Source organism: Tetrao urogallus (genome assembly GCF_951394365.1).
Source record: "Tetrao urogallus genome assembly, chromosome: 2".
In the NCBI taxonomy this organism is placed as follows: Eukaryota; Metazoa; Chordata; class Aves; order Galliformes; family Phasianidae; genus Tetrao; species Tetrao urogallus.
This window is the reverse complement of record NC_136814.1, coordinates 54,260,917-54,285,131: the sequence shown is the minus strand read 5'-3', so window position 1 is coordinate 54,285,131 and position 24,215 is coordinate 54,260,917. Positions and strand designations below refer to the sequence as shown.

At 40.6% G+C, this 24,215-nt stretch overlaps 1 protein-coding gene across 1 annotated transcript in view; it reads right to left on the bottom strand.

Annotated features, from left to right (window-relative positions):
* MAP7 (microtubule associated protein 7) overlaps positions 1–24,215 on the bottom strand; it is a gene marked incomplete at both ends in the record, with an annotated part of 102,369 nt that overhangs the window by 44,220 nt on the left and 33,934 nt on the right. The window contains one exon of the mRNA XM_079550340.1: positions 3,409–3,477. Coding sequence (XP_079406466.1) covers positions 3,409–3,477 — 69 coding nt within the window. The remainder of the gene's footprint in view (positions 1–3,408; positions 3,478–24,215) is intronic.

The window sequence follows — 24,215 nt, the reverse complement described above, 5'->3', positions numbered from 1 at the left end:
TATTCGTACAATAAATCGCTGAAGTGAGGATGTGTTAGCCTGATTTTTATGCAGCCATTTGAATTAGAAGTCAGTACTGTGCATTTCATACTCCAACAGAATTTTCAGCATCAGGATGACAGGACTTCCTGCATGGAAGAATCCACAGATAGCTAGCTCAGTTTAGTTACTTTTAAATTATTTTTGGTGAAAAACAACCAACTCTATGATGGTGAGAGAATATAGCCTCTTCTAATGTGTTGGCTTCAATGCAAAGAGCAGCAGGGAAAAATCCCAACGCACAGTTTTTAGGAAGACAAACACTTAAACATTAAAGACCCAACGAAAGGTACAAAAGATGAAAAAGTCACCAACAAAGTGAAAGACAATCCATCACCCAGTTACAGATCGAACCTTTAACTCTGGTTAAACAGCACACAGTGCTGCCATTTATGTAACTACTGCTAACCATGCCAGCGCATAGATTTGTCCAATGTACAGTGCAAAGTCACACTTGGTTGATATTAAGAAGTGCACTGGCTTGCATGCTGCCTCTTCAGCATGCAGATGCAGGTGAAAAGGGTAATAATATTCCTTCTCTCTTGTGGCTGGCACACAGAAGACACAGAACACGAACTTCTGCAGCATCAGTAATTAGTGCTAGTGGAATAGTGCACCACCAATATGAATTTTCCTGGAAAACAAGGATTCCTTTGAAGAGTTGTCAGTGTAACTTCAAGTTGTCAGAGAATGATGAGCCACTAGGGAATAACGTAAAACCCCGTTCTTTCAAAATGTACCATCTTCCTTTTTTTCCTACTTTCTTAGAGACTTCCCTATCAAGGGAGAAGAAGCGAGTCTTCAAAGAGACAGAAGGTTATGCGGACAGGCAAACTGAAAAGGTCTCCTGTAAGAATTCCTAATTATAAGCAATAGGAGGAATAAAATAAATTTTTAAAACTGCCCTCTGACATTCTGTTTGAAGACATCCAATTATTTTCCTGTATCACACACCTGATGGTGCTCACACACACAGCCTCTCCCAGCACCCCAAGGATGTTAGAACAATCGTGAAGAATTCACATGAAGCTAAAGGTTATGCAGAATATAAGCATGTATGTATTCAACAACAATCTGTTTTTTGTTGTTTTTCATTTTTCTTTAATATATGTATATTTGGGTGCACAAAGGAGAAAATTAATATTGGCACAAAGATGTCCAAAGCCTTAGGACTTTGGACGCTTTAGGAGGACCAACATGCTGCTGTAACAAGGCACAGTCTGGGTATGATGCAATGCATGTGAACTCATGTTCAGAAGTCTGTTTCACTACAGCTAAATAGCTTTGTAATAAGCAGAGCTGTAAGATAGAATATAAAAAAGATTAACATTATGCCCAAGAGAGATGTTTAGAGATTAAGTAAGTCACAGTTCTAGTAAGAGGAAATGAATTTTTTACCTATTGCTGGAAACTAAACACCAAAACTATATGTCCAAATGGCGGAATGGTGTTTTTCATGAACTCATGGCATCTCCTGTAAGTTTTTATCATTCTGCTTAAGGAGCTTAGAAGTTATTAGTATTGCGGTGGGGGCTTGGTTTTTTTTCTCTTCTCTCAGAAATTTAGTAATGAAACAGACTTTGTTGGTCCTTAATCATGATAAGAAAAGGAAAATGCAACTTTTCAAAGCTTCTATGTAAGGAATACTGAACTCCTAAGCACAGTTGGCATTTGTAGCAATCAGTAACCTAGAAAAAATTCCCAACCTAGTTGGCATATGTAATTATTACATATGGCAGTTTCTACAGCTCTAGCAACTGTCAGCAGCTCTCAGTGGGACTTGAGAAGTACCTCAGCCTCCTACCATTCTTCACATCCACCTCCAATTCTCTCAGTCTCCTCTCACAAATGGCCACTTTCTTTCTGTCCCTGATTCCTAGTGTTGCAATTTCTTGTGCTCATGAAACTAAAAGGGTCAGAGTGGAAAACCACAGCCAGTTTGGTATGCTAATTCACAGGGGAGCTTCTGGGAGAAATATGTAAGCCACTGCATCCTTTAAAAAGATTTGTGCTTGGATCTCAAAAATTATTCCCCCTGCCTAGATCCCTGCACACTCCCACGCACAGATTCAGAGCTGCCGATGTTACTCTTGGTCTCCAAATATTTGTTCAGCCTGCAGACACCTTCCAGATAATAACTTTGTTTGTAATGACAGCTTTCACTCCTGCTGCAGACAGTCTCCATTTTTTAACCAAAGCAATGTTTGACACAAAATTTGTATGCAGCCTCAGGAAAAATACAGCTCAGGAATCCTCAGTTCAGCACAGAGGCTCTCATCAGTTGAGTGCAGAGCTGAGCACTCCTTTTAAGGATCCTGTATTCCCTTCTACACTGCAGCACAGACGGATGGAGCACGGGAGCAGCCAGGACACCTTCCTGAGACTTGAAGGACTGAGATTAAACTACTGCAGGACAAAGTATATACTGAATACCATTCAATTCTTTTTTTTTTTTTGTCTTAAAAGTGGGTCATGTTATCACTATTCCCTTCCCTACCCTTCATTCCACTGCCCAAGTGGGAGCCACCAGGAATGCTGATCCATGGCGCTGCATCCAGTTCTGTTCAGCTCTGTCAGACAGCCCTTGGACTGCTTCCCCCAGGGATGGAGCCCAAAGGCATCCAGCTGAGGCACACTGAAGCCTCTGCACAAAGCAGCCACTGAGCTGCCAGACTGCTCAGAAGCTGAAACTGGACTGCTTACCATGCACTGAGCCTGCAGCAACACAACACCTGCATGTTCTCAGCATTATTAATGGAACATTTTAAGCTTGGGTGCCTGAGTTCTAGTACAGGAAGAATTTAAATTTCTGAGCGATCTTTTGGATCTTGGTCTAAGCACATGAGTGCAACAGACTTGTGGCATTAAGGATTACATTAAGCATTTTTGTACAGAAACTGTTACCATGCAAGTGCAGTATTAGTGAATAGTGAATTAAATCCACACAATATACCAATTGGGCAGAGTCAAGTAATGGCACGCATCTGCTTACTGCACAGGGTATATTACAAAATATGTCTTACAGCACAGTAAGTGAAGAAACTTCTAAACAGAAGCATGTTGATATAAAGCTACAAATCCCTGTCTACAGCAGAAAATACAAGCACGAATGCAAGTACAGGGACTTCTGTAACCTTATCTCACTTTGGAACCCTCATTTCTAAACTGCACTAAAACAGATGAAGACTTCATTAGTTTTGCTTTGTTGTGAGCAGAGACTCCAGCCTAACAAAATACAGTCACTGATACGGGTTTAGTAAGAAAGGTTTAGGAAAATGAAACGTCTTAAAAATTCATAGGAAGACATGCATTTTTAATGTACCATTAAGACAAACAGCTTTACAATGTGAAACATGAAGAATGGTATACCTGGTTTAGTTCCGGTATTGCTTTGTCCTGAAGTGACTTTCTTGTCTTGTACTTTAGAACCTTCAGCTGCTAAAATAAGGGGGGGGGGGGAGGGGGGAAGAAAAAAAAGAAAAAATGTGTTATTAATCACATTGCTAGACAACAGCTCTCATCTTCTTTTCTCAGGGATGCTTTGGAAATCACTACTTCCAAAGAACAGCAGCCTTTTTAGTTTTTATTATAAACATTTCCCTTTGAAGAAGTTGGATTAAGCAGACTGATAAAAAGAAGTCAGAACAACAGAATCAAACCACAAAACTTGGGAGAACCAAACATCTTGCAATGCAGCAGCACAAAAACAGCTGCGAAAGGTGACTTGTATATCTGAGGTTTCTAAAGGTGTGGTACAAAGATTCTGGTAAAAGCTTCACAGACTTCACAAATTACAGACGCGCCCATTATCCAGAATTGAAAAGAGGACAATTTATGTCTCGAATGAAATCTCACAGAGGAAGGATTTCTATTATTTTTAATAGACTTTTGATCAGGCCCTAGAAAGAGATCATTCTGGGGCTCTGAATGCCCTTTCAGTGATCCTTTATAGCGGAAAACAAAAAGATTCATTATAATACTTCAAATTGCAACCATATCCTTGGCTCAGCATCTACTTAATTAATACCCAAGGCAGGAAATTAGGTGCCATGATTTTCTCAGTTCACAATTCATCTTCATCTCCAGGAGTTCAACTATAGAACACTGTAATCTGGGATGAATGTAAAGACAGGTTGTAATAATGCTAAAAACCCTCCACAAAGATCTTGGAAATACTTGAAAGCAAGGACAAAAAGAAAGTTGTATTGACATAGACTAGGGGAGATGAAAAAAAAAAAAAAGTAAATTTAAATGAAAATTTCACTAGAAATGTGTTGGACAAAACTGCTTTAAAAACAGAACAAGCCTTCCTGTATTAGCTTCACTCTAGAAAATATTTTTTTTTTTTTTTTTTCCAGCAGGCTCCAAGCAATTTCCTCCAAACTCCAGCCTTTGCATCTCAGTAGGCTGATTACCAACATGACCCGAGAAAGTCTTTGTTTCTCCTTTATCTCCTTCTACAGGAATAATTCAGGACGAACATGAAGGATAAAAGACAGCATAAGGAACATGCTTCAACACTTACTCTGTCTTTCTTGTAGGGCAGGCAGGGGAGGGAAATAGTAGAGGCTTTGATCAAATGTTCATTGATCAAAAGTAATATTTTGTTGATAACAGCATAATCACATCAAAAATCACATCATCTTGCCAAATCACATGTGTCAATTTAAAAATTGTAAGAAAAAAGACGTTTGATATTGAAAGGAATAACTATATTAAGTTTCCTCTGATCAACGGAAGAAACTACAGATGGACCTAACAAATATGAATTTCAAGTCAGAATGAAAATTGACCTAATGTGATTAATGTAATTGCCACTTTAAAGACCTCATACAAAGAATTCATTCTACCCATAAGTGTCCTGATTTTTGGGAGATTATCTGAGTGCAGCCAACACTTGCACTTTCAAACTTCCGAAGATCTGCCACAATCAAAACTCATTCTTTTTTTCCTTTCAGTGTTCTAAATGGGTGCTTCTAAACCTAACTGTCACGTAAACTTGTTTATTCAACAATGTAAAAGCTGGACCCTCTTGCAGGGAAGTTGGAGACATAACCTATGAGCGGACGCACTGCATAGGAGCTCCCAGCTACCAGGAAAGGCTCTCCAAATCCTTGCTCCAAATCCTCCCCATGGTCTGCAGATCTGAATGATGGTAAAGTATTAGGGCAGTTGGTGATGTATTTTTCTTAATCACTATCACTATCCTCATGCAGTGATGGTTAGGTGCATTGCCTTGTTCTGTTTTATTGTTGCCATATCATTTCACTTATTATCTCACTTCTTTAAACTTAAGCAAAGATAAGTGCACTTCTTAAACTTGGTGCCTGTGACCTTTGTGCTGATTCCACCCACTAGCAAAACAGCGTCCACCAAAGAGCAGTGCCCTAGAGAGCACCTGAAATGGGGAACTGACAGGGCTGCACCAATAGGAAAGAGCACATGCACAAGTTAGATCAAGGCATGCAGACAGCCACATTTTACCTCCAGGTAAAACGTACACTGAGCAATGAAGTGGAAATACAGCCTTCAACTGCTTGCTCTATCTCCATGCATACAAGGCAGTAGCACAGAAAAGCAGACAGGAAAAACAAATATCTAGGACAGAGAAACTAAAAGGAAAGAGAGAAAAAATAATCCAGCTTTTCTGTCCCTGCCACTTGACAGCTAATTCCCTAGTTAGACCAAAAAGCTACTTCACTACACAGGGGAGATGGAGTGCTTGTTGGGAGATGGAGAAGGCACCTGTAGTGACAACAGGAACAAGCTAGCCTTAGTCAGAAACTGCTGACAATAGACAGAGAAAATCAAGTGTTAAACACAAAATTCACTCAGTTACTTACAAACCCACCCCCCAAAATAAACCCAAACCACTTTTTTGTTCCCAAGCTTATTTAATGTGGCATCTTATGTCAGATGCGCATAACAGAAAAAGCCATAGTTGGAACTAGTCAGAATTAAGCAAAGAACATACAGACCCCCTTGTACTCAGTACTGATGAAGTAGAGCTACTCTTGGCAGTTTTATCAGACCTCTGAACAGCAGCTGGCAGGCACGCCAATGAAAGCTGAAGTACTGCTGTGTTGGGTGGGGTGTATTCCTAGGGCAGGTACAGGTGAGCACTGACAAAACCTGCTAGCTTCAATACTGCACCACAGTTAGCATTTAACTCCTCAGTACCTGTCTGAGCACTAGGCTGTTGTGTTTGAAAGCAACGGCACTGAGTTTTAAGACTAAAGAGCTGAACTCCATACTAATCTGTTACTTCTGTTTTACAATTGGAAATTTGGGAACAAATGACAGCAATCTCTCTGTAGGTATAGGTCAGAAAGCTCGATGTTTGGTCAAACATTATAACTCCCTTACATTTCTTCTTCATTTAATCACTGTAAGCGCACAGTGCAGCTCTAATCTTGTTCAAGACCTTTACATGCTTTTTCTTAAGATTATTTGCTTTAAGAGTAGAAAGATTACGCTGGCAGCCAGTGCTAGATTTGCTTTTCTAAGCTCTTATGCATGCATGCATACATAACAGTTACCAGAGTCCTTCAAAACACAATAGCAAGAAAATACCTTCAACTAGCATATATTACAAGTAGGATCCTGCTGAGGAGCATGGAGGTGGATCAAACACAGACACCAAAGCACAAAAATCTGAACACAAAACCAAACCATCTCCTTTTCTCATCACTGAAACTCATTTGGCTGTCTGAGGCGTTTACTCTGATGTTTGAACTGTGCAGAAACACAGGAACTAAACACGAGCATTTTTTTTTCACATAAAACATTTCCTCCACTCCTCCCCTACAAGAGCAGATTAAAACTTCCCTTCCCTGCAGGAAGTAATAACTCATGACTTGCAGGTTGTTGCCAGCCTCCAAAGAGCACATAAGCAGCCTGCCTGCAGCCAGCTCCTACCCACAGAGACTTTTTAAAACAGCTCCACCCTGGAGAAGCCATGCTGTAGAGCCCTTCCTGTACGAAGGACACACAAGGGGAAGCAAGGGAAATACCTGGGTAATGAGGACTATAGGAGCCAGCAATAAATTTCAAGAGGGACGACTTGTGATGTGAAGATGAATTTTGCAGCAGCTCAGACACAAGTTGTGAGCCTGTTAGGGGCTCTGAGGCAGTGACAGCACACTGTTGTCATTCTTTCAGTTACTGCATTGCGTGAGAACACCCACATGGGCAGAAACGAATCATCAGCATGGAAAGCTACACCCTGTGCACTTGCTGTCAAGACCCCTCCCCTCCACAAAAAAAACAGAAGCCCTCTTAAGAGCCCTGGTTTAGATGGTTCATAAACAGAAGCTACAGAGATTTCCCTAATGGACCCATCACTTCAGTGGTGACACCACAACACTTCCAAGTCCAACTTCTTCAGGCTCCTTAATGCAAATTCTACAGAAAACTATCGTCTGGGTCTGCTTATGTCACTAGAGCTCCAATCAAAAAGCTGTGTTACAAACATTCTCATTAGTAACACCCTTGAAAAAATTATTAAAAAAAAAAAAAATCACAGGAAAATGTACAAAAATGTGCATCATCTCATAATTCCATTGCTGAGAAACTCAGCGGCTGTTTTGCAAATATAAACAAATTAAAAATATCCAGCTTTTGTTCCTCTCGCACTTATCACAGAAGTCTACTATCAGAGTTGCCATACAACTGCATACATACACCGTTACTGACATTCTTCATCTCAGGTACCTGGACTGAGCTAAGCATAAATGAAAACTCATCAGCATTGGTGTTCACTACTCACAAAACAGTACAGAAGTTGTTGTTTTCATTATACTGCAGAAGTAGGAAACCAAACAGGTGATTTTAAACTGTCACAGTCAATTCAGCACGAAGTTGTAAAACACTTGAAAACAGAAGCATAAATAGATTTCTTTGGAAACACTCCACAGACAAAATAGGATCTTGCAAGTAACTACAAGAAAAATGATGATTTTTTTTTCTTTATTTGGGTGCGTTTTGTGTGTGTGTTAAGATTAAAATTATGTAACTGCTCTACAGGGAGATGCATATTCATGAAAAATTACTTTTGGCTGACCATGCTGGCTTTTTAAAGTATCACATTCTAAAATATTAAATAATATAGAATAGAGCAGACTGAGTGACTTGGCAGGAAGAACCCTTATGCTGCTTAGGCTCTCTTAATGACAAACGAAAGCTAAACTTAACAGCATTTACTGTTATTTACTGTTATTTACTGAAAGCAGACATGCATATTATTTCCTCTGGATAATTACATCACATCATTATACTGCAATGTAAAAGAATGATATTGACGTTAAAGAACCACTGGAAAAAAAAAGGTGCCTGCTATCTATTGCAAAAGGCTGTGGTACCAAAGCAGTGGCTGTGCAGTTGACAGCAGGCCGGTAGGTCTGGCCAGACACAGATGAGAGGAAACTTTTAAGTTACACATCACCCAAATAAAATAAAACCTTAGGGTCTACAGAGCAACCTCATTTCCAGACTACCAACACATCACAAGCTATCTAGACTGTCTTAGGCAGCATATAAAGTAAACCAAACTTGGGGCATATCAGGCTTACAACAGTCAATTTGCAATCCTATTGCTCAAGGACAAAACACTTTCACCCCAGGTGAAGGAGTAGCAATTCCTGCTTCTCATCAAGATCAGAGACTTACTGCTACAGCATGCTACAGCATGGGCAGGATGGTCAGGACCCGTTTGCTTGGCTGTAATGGCCATGCATTGAAGGTCACTTCAGAGGATGAAATGGAATACCTGTACATTTTACAGGATGGAAGTCACTTATCTGGACTTTGAACAGCCAGCTTGCTCCTGACAATGAGGTAATTCCTGTGAGAGCATCCAAGTCACGAGGCAGCTTACACCTACCATTGGCAACTGGAGAACCGGGATGAGACCTGCCTGCATTCAATATTGCACTGAAGGCGAGGTCAAATCACTTGAGCTGAGAACAGCAACTTGAGTATTCATTATTTGATACCAGCTTCTACAGAGGGCACGGTGACCGATGCAGGTAGCAGGCTGAGTTGTGCCAAAAAACAGGCTGCAACTTCATAAAAGGGAAGGTGGATGGAACTAAGGGAAAAATGAATGCTCTGCTACAGTTTGGTATAGTAAGCAATTTGATCCTAAGATCTAGCCACTTTTAAAAACAAAGCAAGTTCTTTGATCTCAGCTTTGCAATAAGAGAAGATAAGGTCCCCAAAAGCAAAAACAACAAAAAAAAGAAAATTAAAAAAAAAAATCTTATGATGTAATATATACTTTTAATTAAAATGAACTTGCCACAAAATGAGCTATATCTAAGATTAATTTAGAAGACTCCTGCAAGCTCACAGACTATGTGCTTTCTTCTTGTCAGCCCACTGACATACACAAGCCACCCCACTCCTTCTGAACTCCATGCATGTCTGTGCTGCCCTCCATGCTTCCAGGTCTTCCCAAATTTGTTCAGGCTTAGCACCGCACACACCGAGGTGAGCAGCTACCATCCTAGTGACTTCATCATGAAGGGAAGGAGCAGGCCTCTGCCAGTGGCATTTCTGCCATGGCAACACCACACTGATCATTCAAAAGCCAGGCACAACTGTTTTTGTGTCTCATGGTAATTAATCCCTTTCTACACTAACTGCTGCCATATGGGAGCATCCCCAAACAGGGTCACTATATCCAGGTGAGGACACTCTCTGCTGTCTGCTGCAAAAGAAAGGAAGTTCAAAATCAGGTCTATTCTTTTTCAAAGCTTTCTTTTTTTAGTGAAGTTATCTCATGCTGTCACCTTACTCAAGGATGTAGATGAGACCTATAGCACAGCTCTACCACTGCACTACTTCTGACTCTAAAATGCTTTTAAAAGACATTTACCAGCTCTCTGGCCTTCTCAGTACCCTAAAAGCTCTGACCAGCAACACAGCAGCTCTCTGGATTCCTGCTTATAACCCTGCTGCACGAAAGCCAATTCCCTTTGCTTTCCACCCCTAACAAAAACCACCTACAATAAAGCTTAAGAGATCTCCATTATCCAAGATTTCCCTTCCTCTGCTTTAAATTACTTTAAAGTCAAAATCACTGTATCTGCCAAACTAAGTGGGCTCCTGGCCTTCATCCCATAATTGCTTTAAACGGATCTGCAGTCTCATCCTGTTGCCTCTCTTAAGAAAATTGTACTGCAAGTGAAGCCTCATTTGTAAGAGAATAAATGGGGGCTCATTACAAGAGAAAGAAACAGGACTTCTTCCTAGACTATAGATTTTTTTGTATTTTCATCTTACCGGCAGCAGTGACAAAAATACATCTGCAAAAACAGCCAAGTGACTTTGAGACCAAAAGTGTTTTACTCCCACTCGAGCTGCTCTGCACAGGCACCAATAACTGCCTTTCTTGAGACCTTCTTAAATCTTTTACTTACGAATCCCTAAAAAAACCCAAGATGTTCAAAGTGCAAGAAAGGAGGGGTAATGGAGAAGAAGTAGTATTATTTAATGCTAATACCTGAGACATTTAGTGCTCCATGAAAAGGAGAGTAAAATTGAAGGTGCAGAAATTTCTGCAAGATGCAGCTTCTTACATTACCAGAGCACCATGACCTTGTTTATTAAGGAAGAAGTGCACTGTCATGCTGGTTTCATCTACTGACACAGCATGCTGAATGGAGATACTGGCAGTGAAAGAGCTGTGCCTACACCAGGCCAACACAAGAGCTCATCTTGGCCAAAAAGCGAAGCTAAGCATTACACTGAGACCCCCACCTTGCTTTTGGTACCTAACTGCCTTCACACAGCACCGCATCAGGCCACTTAGATATATACCTGGGACATCTATTGAGACTTCTCTCCTAGAAGTAAGTTCCAGACCACCTACAGCAAGCATTGTAGGTAGCTGTTCCACTGCTGCAGAGCTCGCTGGGCAAGATCCAACAGGTCATGCATTTTTTAGGGATGTTCAGAGTCATCCTTTCAGAAAAAAAAAAAAAGAGAAGAAAAACAGGACGTGAATTATGACTTCCAGTCTCTACAGCAAACTCTCAACAAAAGACAGTAGGAAGAGATGCACAGAAGCTGGGCTGTGTTTTCACAACCTATTTTGTGAGGACAGTGATTTCTGAAAGAGTTAGAACTGCCAAGACCAAGCAGATTTTGCTCAGAGACGGACTGCTCTACCAGCAATACAGATGTTTGTTATAAGAAATTCTTTATTTAAAATAAAGACATTAACCATTCCAAGTCCACATAGGTTTCATTTTAATTCCTTAAGCTTTGTGTCTTTAGCTTTCTGGGCATTGGCCTGTTATTCATTTTGGTAATTACACTTCCTGACTGCCATAATTTGCAGCTCTTAGCCTTAGGAGGTATACAATTCACTTATTTTTCCCTCCAGTATTCAGGGAAATCTTTTGTCTCTGATTGGCTGACTTTTATTTTAAACCCGTTACATGATTTAAACCCAGCCTGAGAGGATTCAGCAGTACCCAGGTTTTTAGTAATCCTTAAAAACTAAATCTTCCAGAACAGTAACAGACATAAAAATGGATTGGTATAAAAAATAAATCAAACCCAACACTTTTTAGCTTGCTTTCCTAAAAAGGAGCAACAACTACAATCTTTGTCTCATCACATTGCTTCCAGATAGATATCGATAAGTGATCTAGTGATTAGAAATCAAGTGATTTGGTATCTACCCACCAAATGCCTTGTTCTTGGAAATAGAAATTGCACAGATCTTTGTATTTGAACTAATGTTCCTAATAAACAAACCACAAACTGTTTACAACCCCAGAAAGTTTGTAGACAGTGACCTAGAAAAGATTTTGCATGAAATTTCCATTAAGTTGTTTCGTCACAACGTTACATATGCAGCTTAGCTGAGGCAGATCAAAGCTTTCCTTCATTCACACTTGCTTAGCCTTACTGATGAGAACACTATTAACTTCCAAGAACACAACACAGAATAATTTTTAAATATGTGACTGCGTACATGCATAGGGTATACGAAATCAAGTTACGCAAGTAAATTACTGTTTGAGGTTTCCTGACATTTCAGTGCTTGGTCTTGGAATCTTCATTATTAACAAGCAGACTGCATTATGTACTGACATAGATTAGTCATTTAAAACTAAAAAACAACAACAACAAAACCTCCTACTCAGTCAGAATAAAAGTTAACTTTATAACCTCCCATCAGTAGAACGTCAAATCAATTTGGGAAATCTAGAGACTGTATTCTCTTACACAAACATTGATTTGGCAGACCAAATAACCCTGCCACCAGGTGGGGAAAAACATGTTTTGCCCAAGTTTCCATTCCTTTTCACCAGCTGCACTCTTCCTCTCCTTTCTCTATTGAACTGCATCCTTTGCATCCTTTCCTGAACTTACATCTCTGTCCACACCTCTTCAGGCACTGCCTCAACCGCCTTCTCCTGTTTCTGAGCCTGCCAGCCTGCACCCCTCTTCTCCCACCTGTCTACTTTTTGCTCTTTCCAGCCAGCTTTATTCCACCCAAACACCTCCTCCATGCCTCTCTCCAGCAGCATCAGATCACCTTCTCCTGCAGGTCCAGCAGCAGGCGTCTGGGTAGCAGCAGAGGAGAGCAAAGCAGGGTTGGCGTGCCTGATGCAGGGGCAGCCTGCAGAGGCTGGAAGCAGCCAGGGAGCAGTCCTGCTCAGCCCTGGGAGTGCTGGGGAGGAGTGTTCTCACTCGGTGCATGGGGATGGCAAGTCACGCGAACACTGATGAATGCAATGCATCTGTAAGGAGGGGTGCTGCTTCAGTTAAGCAAAAATAAAAGGACAAAACATTTAGCACTGCTGTGTTTAACACATCCCTGTCAGGCACGAGCTGTGACTTTGCGTTGGCAGCTTGGACAGTTTTTCGCAGGCACAGGAGGAAGCACTGATCTAAAACCGAATTTCTGAAGTCTGGTGGCCTGAAATCATCCTATTGGGCTTCTATGAAGATTTAAAAAAAAAAAAAAAGTTGTTTTCCCCAAGTGTCATTCTTCAGCCATTGGTTCAGTTACAAGAAAAAAGAAGAGAAACAAGCCAAACCATTTAAAACTTGCAAAGTTATAAAGAGACTGAAGCAAGCCTCTTTTACTGGAAAATGTTACACAATTTTAATTATTTGCTGTCTGCTTTAGAAAACTCAAATCCAGCAATTAAAATTCTTGGTTATTTTATTGTGCAAATGATATTGGTTTTACAACACCACCAATAACATGCTTCTTAGAATTACGTCTCTTTAATCCACAGAGGCTTCCTTTTTATTTTGGACAGAGAGGAGAGTTTAGACCTCTAAGCCTCCCACCTCCCTGCAGCAACCTCATAATGACACATTAGTATCAATTAAACAAAACAAAGTTGTGCTATCACCAAGAGCAGAATAAAGACGTTTCATGGAGTGTATTTGAATTTGCCTCCAGAAATAACAAGGACATGTTAACAACAGTTGATACAGTAATTGGGTCCCTCTCTTTTGGCAGTAAATATTTTACAAGGATTGCTAGACTAAAAAACAGCATCCTATGTGTATCTTCAGAACTTTTTTATAGAGCATGTTCTTGGCACTGATCCTTTTCTTTGATCAACAAAAATAGAGAAAAATGGGATTGTCAAGTCAAAGTGTTTGCTGTGACTTATCTATACCACTAGAACACACCATGCTTCCTAACAAGGTCCAATCTGTTACACTGTAACATGCATTAAATGCTCTGTCTCATCACAGTAAAAGGTGCACCATAAAATGATGTATACATTACAAAAAAGCTACTATAAAGAAAAAAAAAAAAACAAAAAAAACAAGAGGAATAATATTATGCTGCAGTGGCAATATTCAATCCCACACAGTGATGCATCAACCCCCACATCCAGTCACATTCCCAAGCATCCAGCAGCCCCTTGCAGCCAGGGACAAGAGGCCCACGGGCTCCAGCCAAGGCAATCGGCTCTCCCTTCTGTGAGTAATGGGGGAGGTGGATGGAGAAGCACTGCTTTACCTTCAGGTCATCATCACCCAGCTCTTCCCTGTGCACAAGTTGAAAGGCTGCTTGCCAGAGCCATTACGTTTCCCTGTGCACACAATCACTGAATTGAGCTGGTTCTGTACCAGTAGTGCAGAGTTTCTCACCAACTGCCTTCAAGATCCCCAGGCAGACAACTGTGGGGCTTAAGGAGATGCTATCAAGTTTTTGCTTACATGGGAGACAGACACTAAGGTTTGATTACACAACAGTTGGGGCCATGCAGATAAGTCACCACTGGCATTGGGCCAGGAACAAACTTTTCCCCAGGCTCCCTGCTTTGCAATGGTGGAAATTTTGGAGGATGCAAATGGCCTTCCCTAGAAGGGTACCCTTTCTGAGCCTGCCTGCCAGTTGCCATTCCACAGGGAGAAAGAGGCATATCAGGCACAATTCAGTCCTTCCTAAAGAATTCACAAAGAATTATGACATGGACTCAAAGTGACAAACTCATTGAAGCTAAACACCAGCAAATTCCACCAGAATCCCAGATAAAGCCTTTGTAATTAATGGTGTCTCAATAACAGCAAGCAGCTCCCAAGGAAGGGATTAGTGTTTTTCATCATTCTGCCAATCTTCCACAACTACAGCAATTGTGTTGAATTTTACTTGGTGGCACAGCGTTAGTTCTTCAAAACCGTGTCCTCACAATACCACTGATAGTCCCTGTCTTCCTACAGACCCAAATGACCACTAAGTTCTAGTTGCTCATTTCCCAGCACCTGTCATTTTATCACACTCCTGTTTATATATACATACTTGTAGCACCATCCAACAAGACTTGGACATTTGTGTTGTAATAACAATTTCTTCCAGAGCAGTTACGATTTGTTGCCACGTTGTCTTTGGATATCCCCTCTCAATAAATTCATGTCTCATCCCTTTCAACTGTGAGAATGGGCAGTCAGCAGCTTGCCTCTCATGAGTTTCAGACTATGGAAAGAGAAGAGCTCTTTGGAGTGTTACTGAAATAAGATGGTGCACGATATGTTGTGTGGATGAAGACAAATAAGATGAGTTTTAAAGTTAGCCATTAGCACATTCACATAGGGTGCTGCTGTAAGAGATCACCTTGCTCATCCCAGGTAACTCCAGAACAATTGTTTCTTATCACAGATACACAGCATAGGACACAATTACAAGTTGCACTTGGTTTCTGTCCAAGACTATTTAAAACATTATTTCCAGAAGCTGAAGTGCCAGCTAACTTACATTCATTAGTGCTCACCCACTGCTGTGCCAGATTGGCAATTAAAAAAAAAAAAACCTCCAATGTCAGCACTTTTTACTTCCAAAATACATTTATCTTGCTTTTAATAGAACATCAGTGCCAGAAGCTCATGCAACCAGAGAGAAGCACTCTACAAAACCAAATTTTGCAAGACAGCGGTTTAAATGTACCTTTAACGTTTACATCATACCCATTTCTGGCTGTCAGCTGTCAAAGAGAGCAATGCTCCATGTCAGTTCATTGACTGCCTGCACCAAGAATTTTTCTGGGATGTACTGAAGTCATCTCTTGGTTTTTAGGTCTGAAGACACTCACCCATTAGCAGCTTGTGATTCTGAGGCTTTCTCCAGCTGTCTAGTGACAGCAGTAGCAAATCCCACTTCCACTCGTCTTTACAAACCCAGGGAGGCCATTGCTCAGCAGCTGTGTTTGCAAGCTGTAATTCCTCCTGCTTGCTCCCCATGCAGCAGGCATTTGAGGTACACACCAATTCACACCATTTTTACAGGGAAAGCATTTTGAGCTCATCATTACGCACTCTTTAATTAGCCCTATGCAATCTCATGCAGGAATGCTGGGCCCTTGCCACCACTCTCACAACTGCTCCGTGTCTGTGCTGCACACTCAGCCTGACCCTGCTCTGTCAGCGCTCAGCTTTGCACTGCACCAGCCCAGATCCAAGGACACCAAAAACAGCTCTCAAGCAGAACTAGGAACAGAAAAGCTATAGCTGCTGCAGGAAGTGAGCGTGCCAACTTCAAGTAGCACCCTGCATGCATCCAGGCACACCGCACACACCCTGCCCACAAACTGCTGAGCCCACGGACAACACCGTGTTGTAATGTAACACATGCCTCGCAATAACAGGGGGCTGGTGCCAGATATTCCCTGGCAAATCACAGGGTTGGCTCTGTTAAAGAAAGGGCTATACTTCCCTTCTCTTTTTACACAATAAGTTTAGGTCTGAAGCATCACTCAGGCCCTGTAGCCGGGTGACAGGCCTGGCAGCACGCACCCCACACAGGGCATTCGCTCTGCCTCCTGTGCTGGGCTTCACCAGCCTTGATCACAACAGACCAATAGGAAATCTGTTCTCATTCCCTTAAAATTCCTTTGTTTTGGAATACATTAAGAAGGAACTGGGAAATAGTATATCAAGGAAGCAGGAAAAAAAAAAAAAAGAGTGTGAAATAATAAAATAATAAATATGCAGAGCCCATTGATTCTTGGTCTTACATCACTGCAAAGCTATAATAAAATGCTAACATTAAACACGTGCTTGTGATGTTCAGCAAGGTCACAGGAAACAAATGCTTGAGGAACTGTTTGTAGCTATCAAAACAGGACAAAGTGCTGGCCTTCCTTGCTAAACTACAACCCTTTTCTGGGCTCTCATATAATACAGACTATTTTGGACTGAAATTATGCTGCCTGCAAAGAATATAAAGTGTTCTAGCCACCCTGGCTCTCTAGCACACTGTTTTTTTTTTAAATTATTTATCAAGAGAAACACAATCCTTTGGCAACTCCTGAACATTCTGATGGCTTTAAACTGTCAGACCTTCAAGGACAGAGATCTTTGCTTGGCACTTCCACAGTGCCTTGAACAATGGCACCTGATTTCAGATGATAGGGCTGCATCAGTGCCCATGTGCAGTCACAGAGATGGGGCTTAGCTACCCCTTTATTTTCAGAAATTCCTACAGGGACTAAGAAAAAAAATCTCAAGCCTATGCCTCTTCAAACTACAAGTAATTAATTGTAATTAATGTCACAGTGAACTGATACTCATACATGTATAATTAGCAGTAGATAGTCCTAGCTGTCATCTCCTCCTAACCATCTGTAAACCAGGAGAAGTCTAAGTTTAGCTGTAACAGCGCAGCCTCCTACTACCACATCAAGAGAAGAAAGTAACTAATAAATAAGTAATATTCATTAATTTGAGTTTGTAGAGGAAAAACAGACAAGTCTGCATCATATACAAAAGCTCTGTGTGTGCTTGATTTTATTTTGATGAAACTAAGCCTCAAAGCAGTGAGATTTGATCCTGAGTTGAGAAATAATTTTCAGACTTTTCCTGAGTATAAGTCTCCCACATTATTTTCAATAGATAATGTTCCCAGAAATTAACAAAGAGATTTTAATTTTGGTAGAATTACAGCTTGATTTGTGCAATTTCTTTCATTTACAGGATATGTATAATTTCATTTTTCTCCACCTTTATATTAGAATAAAGTCACATATTTGGCAAAATAGTATCATACAACATTGAAAGTATTAAAGTTCATGACATAAAGAACACGACAAACTGCTTGTCGGACCCATGACTAGAAGTAATTCAGCTAGTAATGCTGAAGTAGACATGCAAAAAATTGTATTTGTATGAGAAGATAACTTTGGTAATACAGTAAACATTCAAAACATTCTAGGAGTTACATGATATTCCCCTTGAAAGAATTATCATTATATCTGAAGAATGTTAGTTTGTCTGACACTCTCAGCAAATCAGTGGCGGAACAATAATCCTCCATGGATGTTCCAAGAAAATCTTTTAAAGATATTATTATTTGGTCAAGAGCTAATAAACACAATGACTGGCTTTGGAAACTGTTCATCTTCCTCAACATCTAATCTGTGATTAGATATTGCAATGAGTAAGGGAACATAAGAAACCTAAGAGAAGGGCACTGTACTGCAAATAGTCCATTCATCACAGTGTTATAGCAAGTTGGGCTATAAGATGCATTCAATAAAAAGTTAAATAACTTATCTATTTTCATGTATTCAATAAGTTCTCTTAATAGCAGCAGCAATCAAATCTCCTACCCAGCAAGCAGCCCCTCCAACACATACACTTAAATCTGTGTCCCTACTTGAAGCCAGGAGATCATTATGCATGACTCAAAGATACTTAAACTATCTACCAGACCTGGAGCTGAACTGCACAGGGAGTCTGTAAGTGCTACAGAACAAACTCTTACCTTACACTAGACCAGTGAAACAAGGAAGTAAAGTCACAAGGGCAGACAGACAGGTAAGACTATAGCCTCCTCTGGGCTTATTAGCCACAAACCAGAACAAACTACAGCAGTTAAATATAAACAAATTGCCTATTGAATTTGAGTAGCATCATCCAGTAAGTCTTGAATATATGACAAACATTCAAGGTCAAGTTAGGCACAGTCACCATTTTTTTCCCAGAAACAGCACATTATATAAAAGCTTATATAAGTCTTATGAGAGCTTAGTTGTCTAAACACATGAAGCACAAGCCAAATAATTAACTACAGTATAACATATTCCTTTTTCACATTTATTTGTAAACTACTTTCAAAAGTATCTGTATTTCAAAGTATCCGTATTTTTTTTATTTTGCACTGTTGGTGAGCTCACTGCATTCCACTGATTACGAGCTACAAGTGGTTGCTATCATAAAAACATTCTGGATACAATGAGAAGAAGGATCTAAGATGGTCTACCCCTACCTACAGCTGCCCGTAATCCAACCACAAAGACATGACAGCCCCTTTCCCAGCAAAGGCTAAGGCTAGCAAGCAGCCAACAAGCCAGCTGCATTTCTGCACTGCCACCAACATTGAACAGCCCACCAAAACTTACTGCAACACAGCAGACATCCCAGGCTATTGTGCTCCATCCTACCCTTTTGAGCAGATGGTTGAAAATATTTGCATTTATGCTTTTCTCCCCACTTCTGTGTGAACCATGCAAGTGACCTGAAGTAATAAGTGTAGGCTGACTAAACACTGTGTGTGTTCTCTTCTGCAGAGCAAAAAGGTCAGCTGGGGTAAAAGCAAGGGGTGACAAGAAGCACAATACTGAAACACTCTTGATTTTAGGCAGCCACCTTGTTCAATGAACCACACACAAGCCAAGATCTTTCAATACGTGCACTCAAGCTTAAATGGACTGGTTGAGAAACAGTTGCTGAACAGAACTGACTGAAAAGATGGAGAAAGCCTTGTGAGGGCCTCCCCTCCCCAAGGCTAAGTGCTTAACAGTGTATTAAAAATGTAGACATCTTAGTGCAGATTTCTAAGGATTTCTCTGCTTTTACATAACATTTGGCAGCTCTCTCATCTGTGGCTGAGAGCCTGTTTGTTTTGGGTGATTTTTCTGGTCTTCATAAAACCATCTGCAACAGCAGACTGAGCCTTTAGCTCAGTTTGCAGAGAAAAGACACCAAATTCATCTTCCATTAATTTCCAAATGCTGGCACAGAGCAGGGGTTAAGGCCAGAGATGTAACAAACTGTAGCAACCACCTCATTTAAAAAATACAGACTTCTATGCTTTCTACAATATGATTTTGCTACAGGACAACTGAAGCTCTCATTATTGCTGAGGGCTTTCTTTTTTAGTACTGAAACATTGGCAAGAGTAGTACCAATAGTTTCAATGAGAGATTTGCAGGAAGTTCTTCATGTTCTGCCATTGTCAACTAGCTGATATGTTCCCCATAGGAACAGAGTAAGGCAACAGTGTGTTAAATAAAAAGGAATTAGTTTGCAACCAATGGACAAATATTTTGTTCTCCTATCTCTAAATGGTCCCCCTTGTTTCCAAATGGTAGAGAAAATTTACTGTGAAGAGATTTCAGCTTCAGCAGTCTCTAAAGACTCCCAAAAGCTAGAATCCATTCCTAGATTTGCCATCAGTAATATCCTGTTCTCTTTCCATAAAACTAGTTAGAGAGCGAGTAGGAGAGCTCTGAATCTAGCAACGCCGTTATACAAATGAGATTTTCCAAGGTGGATAATTATCAAATTCTTAAATCACTTATTTTAGAGACTGTAACAAGAGAAGGCATGCAGAGCTGTGCAGATTAAAAAGTGTAATTGATAATTAAGAGAGCTGGAGAAGGAAATCACACAGTCCCTCTTCATTAGCATGCGAAGTTCCAATCACCACGTAGTGAGGGAGAGCATTTCTAGGTAAAAAGCAAGCTAAAGCAGGACTCAGAAGGGGAAAAGTGAGGGTTATACCTCCCACTGCTGTTTCCTTTCCTTACCTCTTCCACATTCTTCTACATGCCCTGGAGACAGGAACAACAAAAAAGAGGGCAGGAGTTGATGCTGAAATACCCTCTACACCACAGAGCCTCTCAAGGCTTCTGTGGCCACTGTGTCAGCAAGCTGCAAGGCTGGAGCAGTGAGGAAATATCATGATAAACATAACCACCTCTTCTCTGCCTTGTGCTATTTTGCAGGTTCTTCCATTATTACAAATGCATGTATGTTATGGCTTGACAAAATACATGAAAAGTTTATTTTCAAGACAGATGAACAGCTTCACAAGTCATGGGCACACCACCCACTCCTGGCTGACAAACTGAACAAGGTCATATTCGTGTGTGCAAGTTCACAAGCCCCGGGGTCCCCTAGGCACACCTTCATTAAGCAAAGGGCTCAATGACTCTGGCTGCAAGGCTCCAAGGGACAAGGTCTCTCTTGGCAACTACATGAAAGCTGCAGAAGGTGATGACCTGGAGCATCACCCTTGTTTACAGGTCATGTTCAGGTGTATCATTTTGAAGCCTGCTGCAGTATTATGCATACCATTCTTCACGGATGCACTCAGACTATTGAGTCTGTAGGTTCAACAGCTGTATTTGTATTTGGTGTGGCTGAAGGAAAGATGTATGATTAATTAGATAAAGGTAATAATTGACTACTCCAAATCTGTCCTCTGAATGCACTCTGTGCTTGCTCTGCAGCCTGATGTATCTGCCAGCTGAAACTGCATTACAAAATGGAGAAAGGGGAAGGTCATCAAACTGCAGTGCTCTCTCTTGGTAAAATGAGCAAAGTGTGGAGTGAAAAACATTGTGTCACATCACCAGTTTTTTTGAGATTAAATCTAGCATGTGCCAACGTGCCTAACAGCAACCTGTCACTGAAATCCAGAGAGATTCAGCTTCCCAAATCAGTGCATCCTCAAGATCAGCTCACACCTCATATGTGCCCTCACATGAATTGCCCAGAGTTATCCTAAGTTTTAACCAGAAAGCAGAAACATTCCCAGCATACCTAGACATACCATCACATAGGTCTCATCAAGACAACAAAGTTTACTGTGTCATCAACAAGCTAGTCACATATACGCTTGCTGTCTTTCCCAAGTGCTATTTGCAGGTATTAGAACAATAAACTTAAGAAAACTAAAGCAGGCTTTGCTGTAAGAGCCTTAGATATTGGGAGCTATTAGTTTCTTCTGCTTTCCACAAAGAAACTGACATCTCTTGCAGAACTCCCATATTTCAGCATATGTTATGTCCTTCACTTGCTAGGGAGGATATGCACTGTGTGATGCTAAGAAGGGAAGTATAAGAAAGTTTGGAACGCATGCACTGTGTTAAAATTTTATGTCCCCCCCCCCCCTCCCCAAAAAAAAAAAAAAAAAAAAAATTACCATCCTGCATTTAGGTTCTTTCTTCACCTGCCACCAAATTACTTGAAATTTCTCTACCTGTCATCACCCATATAACTTGAAGCTCCTCAAGTGTTGCAGTTTGCATGAAAACAGGGCGAGAAGGTAGGAGCAAGCAGTGAGCATCCCAGTGGGTGGCAGTGATCAGGAGGGTGTGGGAGACAGCGAGGCTGCCTGGGCTGAGCCCTGCTGGGACTGCTGGACAGAACAGGTTCCTCTGAAATGTCTATATTTTATAAATAGATGGTAGAAGACTCAGAGCAGGTTGTTATATTTGTGAAATTCAAATGCATTGCATGTTAGGATGGGGAAAAGGCAGCTACATTTGCATTTAGAAGGGTCAGATTACTCTCGGTTAACTGCCGGAATCCACCTGGGATAAATTTGAGCTACCGAACAACTGAACCATAAAGAGCAAAGTGTGTGTCAACACTTCAGTGTCCCATTCATTTGCCTCCTTTCACCACTAAAGAAATGTAGGAAACAAGTGCACTGAACTAGTATGCCTTTTCGTTATTAATCACCAACCATATTAAATTATTTCCAGTTATCTGGACAAGAACACCAACGCTTTGTCACCATCTCTAGAAACACTATGGTGGCCGTCTGGATAGCTGAAGGACAGCTGGACTTTTTGTCTTAAGTATGCTTTAGTTCTGTGTGAAACCACTGCCAACATCTCCCTCCTCATCTCAGCCCTGTCCCAAAAAAATCAGCCTCAGTTGTCCTTACACTTACTTAAACCAAAAACTTCAGGTCGAATCCTGCATTCACTTAGGCAGCTCAAGCGATTACAGGATTTGAAGTTAAAGAAAGACTTCCGCTTCTTGTTTTTTCTCCCTCGCATTATAGAAGTTTAGAGGCAGCTAGTTAACACTGATTTCCATATTCCAGTGTAGCCCAGATATTGATTGCACAAACTACAATAAATAAAAATAACAGACTAAATCCAGAGGGACTCCACAGTTCCCACTGGTAAACACTGCAGGCTTTTTTTAAGCTCAGGAAAGCAAACTGTTGCACAAGCCACTGTGCTTTGTGCTTTTGCAACCTTTTTTTTAAGTATGAGTCTGAAACAGGTTTTCACCTCCAAAGTCAGTGATGCATCCCTGTGTCATGACATTGGTTTCAACATCAGGTAAAAGCCCAAATCCCAGCATGGGATTTTAACTCACTGTAGCCATCTGTTTCAAGAGGATTATATGGATTTTTTTAAAGTGCTAGACATGTCAAAAATAGCAGACAGTGGTTTTAAATGCTTTTCCAGCTACCTTGTGTTAAAAATACCACCTAAGCTTGCAAGTCAAAGCTACATGACCCTATAAATCTGCTGTTCCTATCAATGCCCTATGATATCTTAAAAACCTCAAAACATAATATTCTAAAACTAGATCATACATACAAGTAGCAGTCGTTTATAAACAACTTCTTTGTTTTCCTTGACTAAAGCAAGCATATATAGTCACTAATTAAGTCTCAGCTATCCTCAGGCTTTCCTTTAAGAATATGATCGTAATTTCCAAAATAGTACAATCTAAATGACTGGAGTTTCATTACTGTTTTACCCACAACTCCCTCGGGAAACTTAATGTTGAAGTTTTCTGGAGAACATTTGTTACCAAATCTAGAAATCTCTTTTTGCTGTATGCAGTTGCTGCACACTTCCAAAGAACAAGCCACATAATCATTCACCTGAATGAGATGAACATCTTTTTCCTAAGATGCTCTGCTGCTGGGCAACATGAGTATCTCTAATCTTCTGTTGTTTAGTGAAGAAAAAGAAACCAAGAAACTACAACACCAACAAAATGACACACAGAAGGACTAATTTTGGTTCCTTTTCTACAAGTATTGAAACATCTGCTTTTTCTGTATACACTGGAACCTGCTCTGCATACTTGAGAAAAAAGGTTCTTCTATCTCTGTAGACAGAAAAAACGACAGTTCTGTAACTACTTGATCCATATTCTTATCTAGAGGTTTTTACTTTATTTAATTTACTTTGCTTTTTGGCCAAGAAATCTGTACACCTTTTTGTAGGAAAGACAGACAGAAGCAGCTTTATTGTTCACATTTGATCCAGTAACTTGTTCTGCTGTTTGGAATGCAGGATGGGCCTCTTATCATAACAATTCACACTGCCCTAACCTCACCCAAGAATGGTACAAATAAAGCTATCTTTCACTACAAAGTTCCTCATTTTGGAAAGGAGTAATAAAGAGCCAAACCTATTATTTAATGAGCAGCACCTTCAGCTGCCCCTCTTTATACAGATGTGTTTTGCAACTTTGCAAGGGGATGAAAGGAGGGAAGGAGGAGAAACTCACAGAAATGTGCCCATGACTGTATCTCCTAAGCAAAAGCTACTCCATGGTTTTGTGTCTTTTTTTTCTCCCCACCTTCTTGCACCATTTTGCACAACCTTGTCCTCTGTTTTTATTTCTTCTAACAAATTTTTGTCACTGTA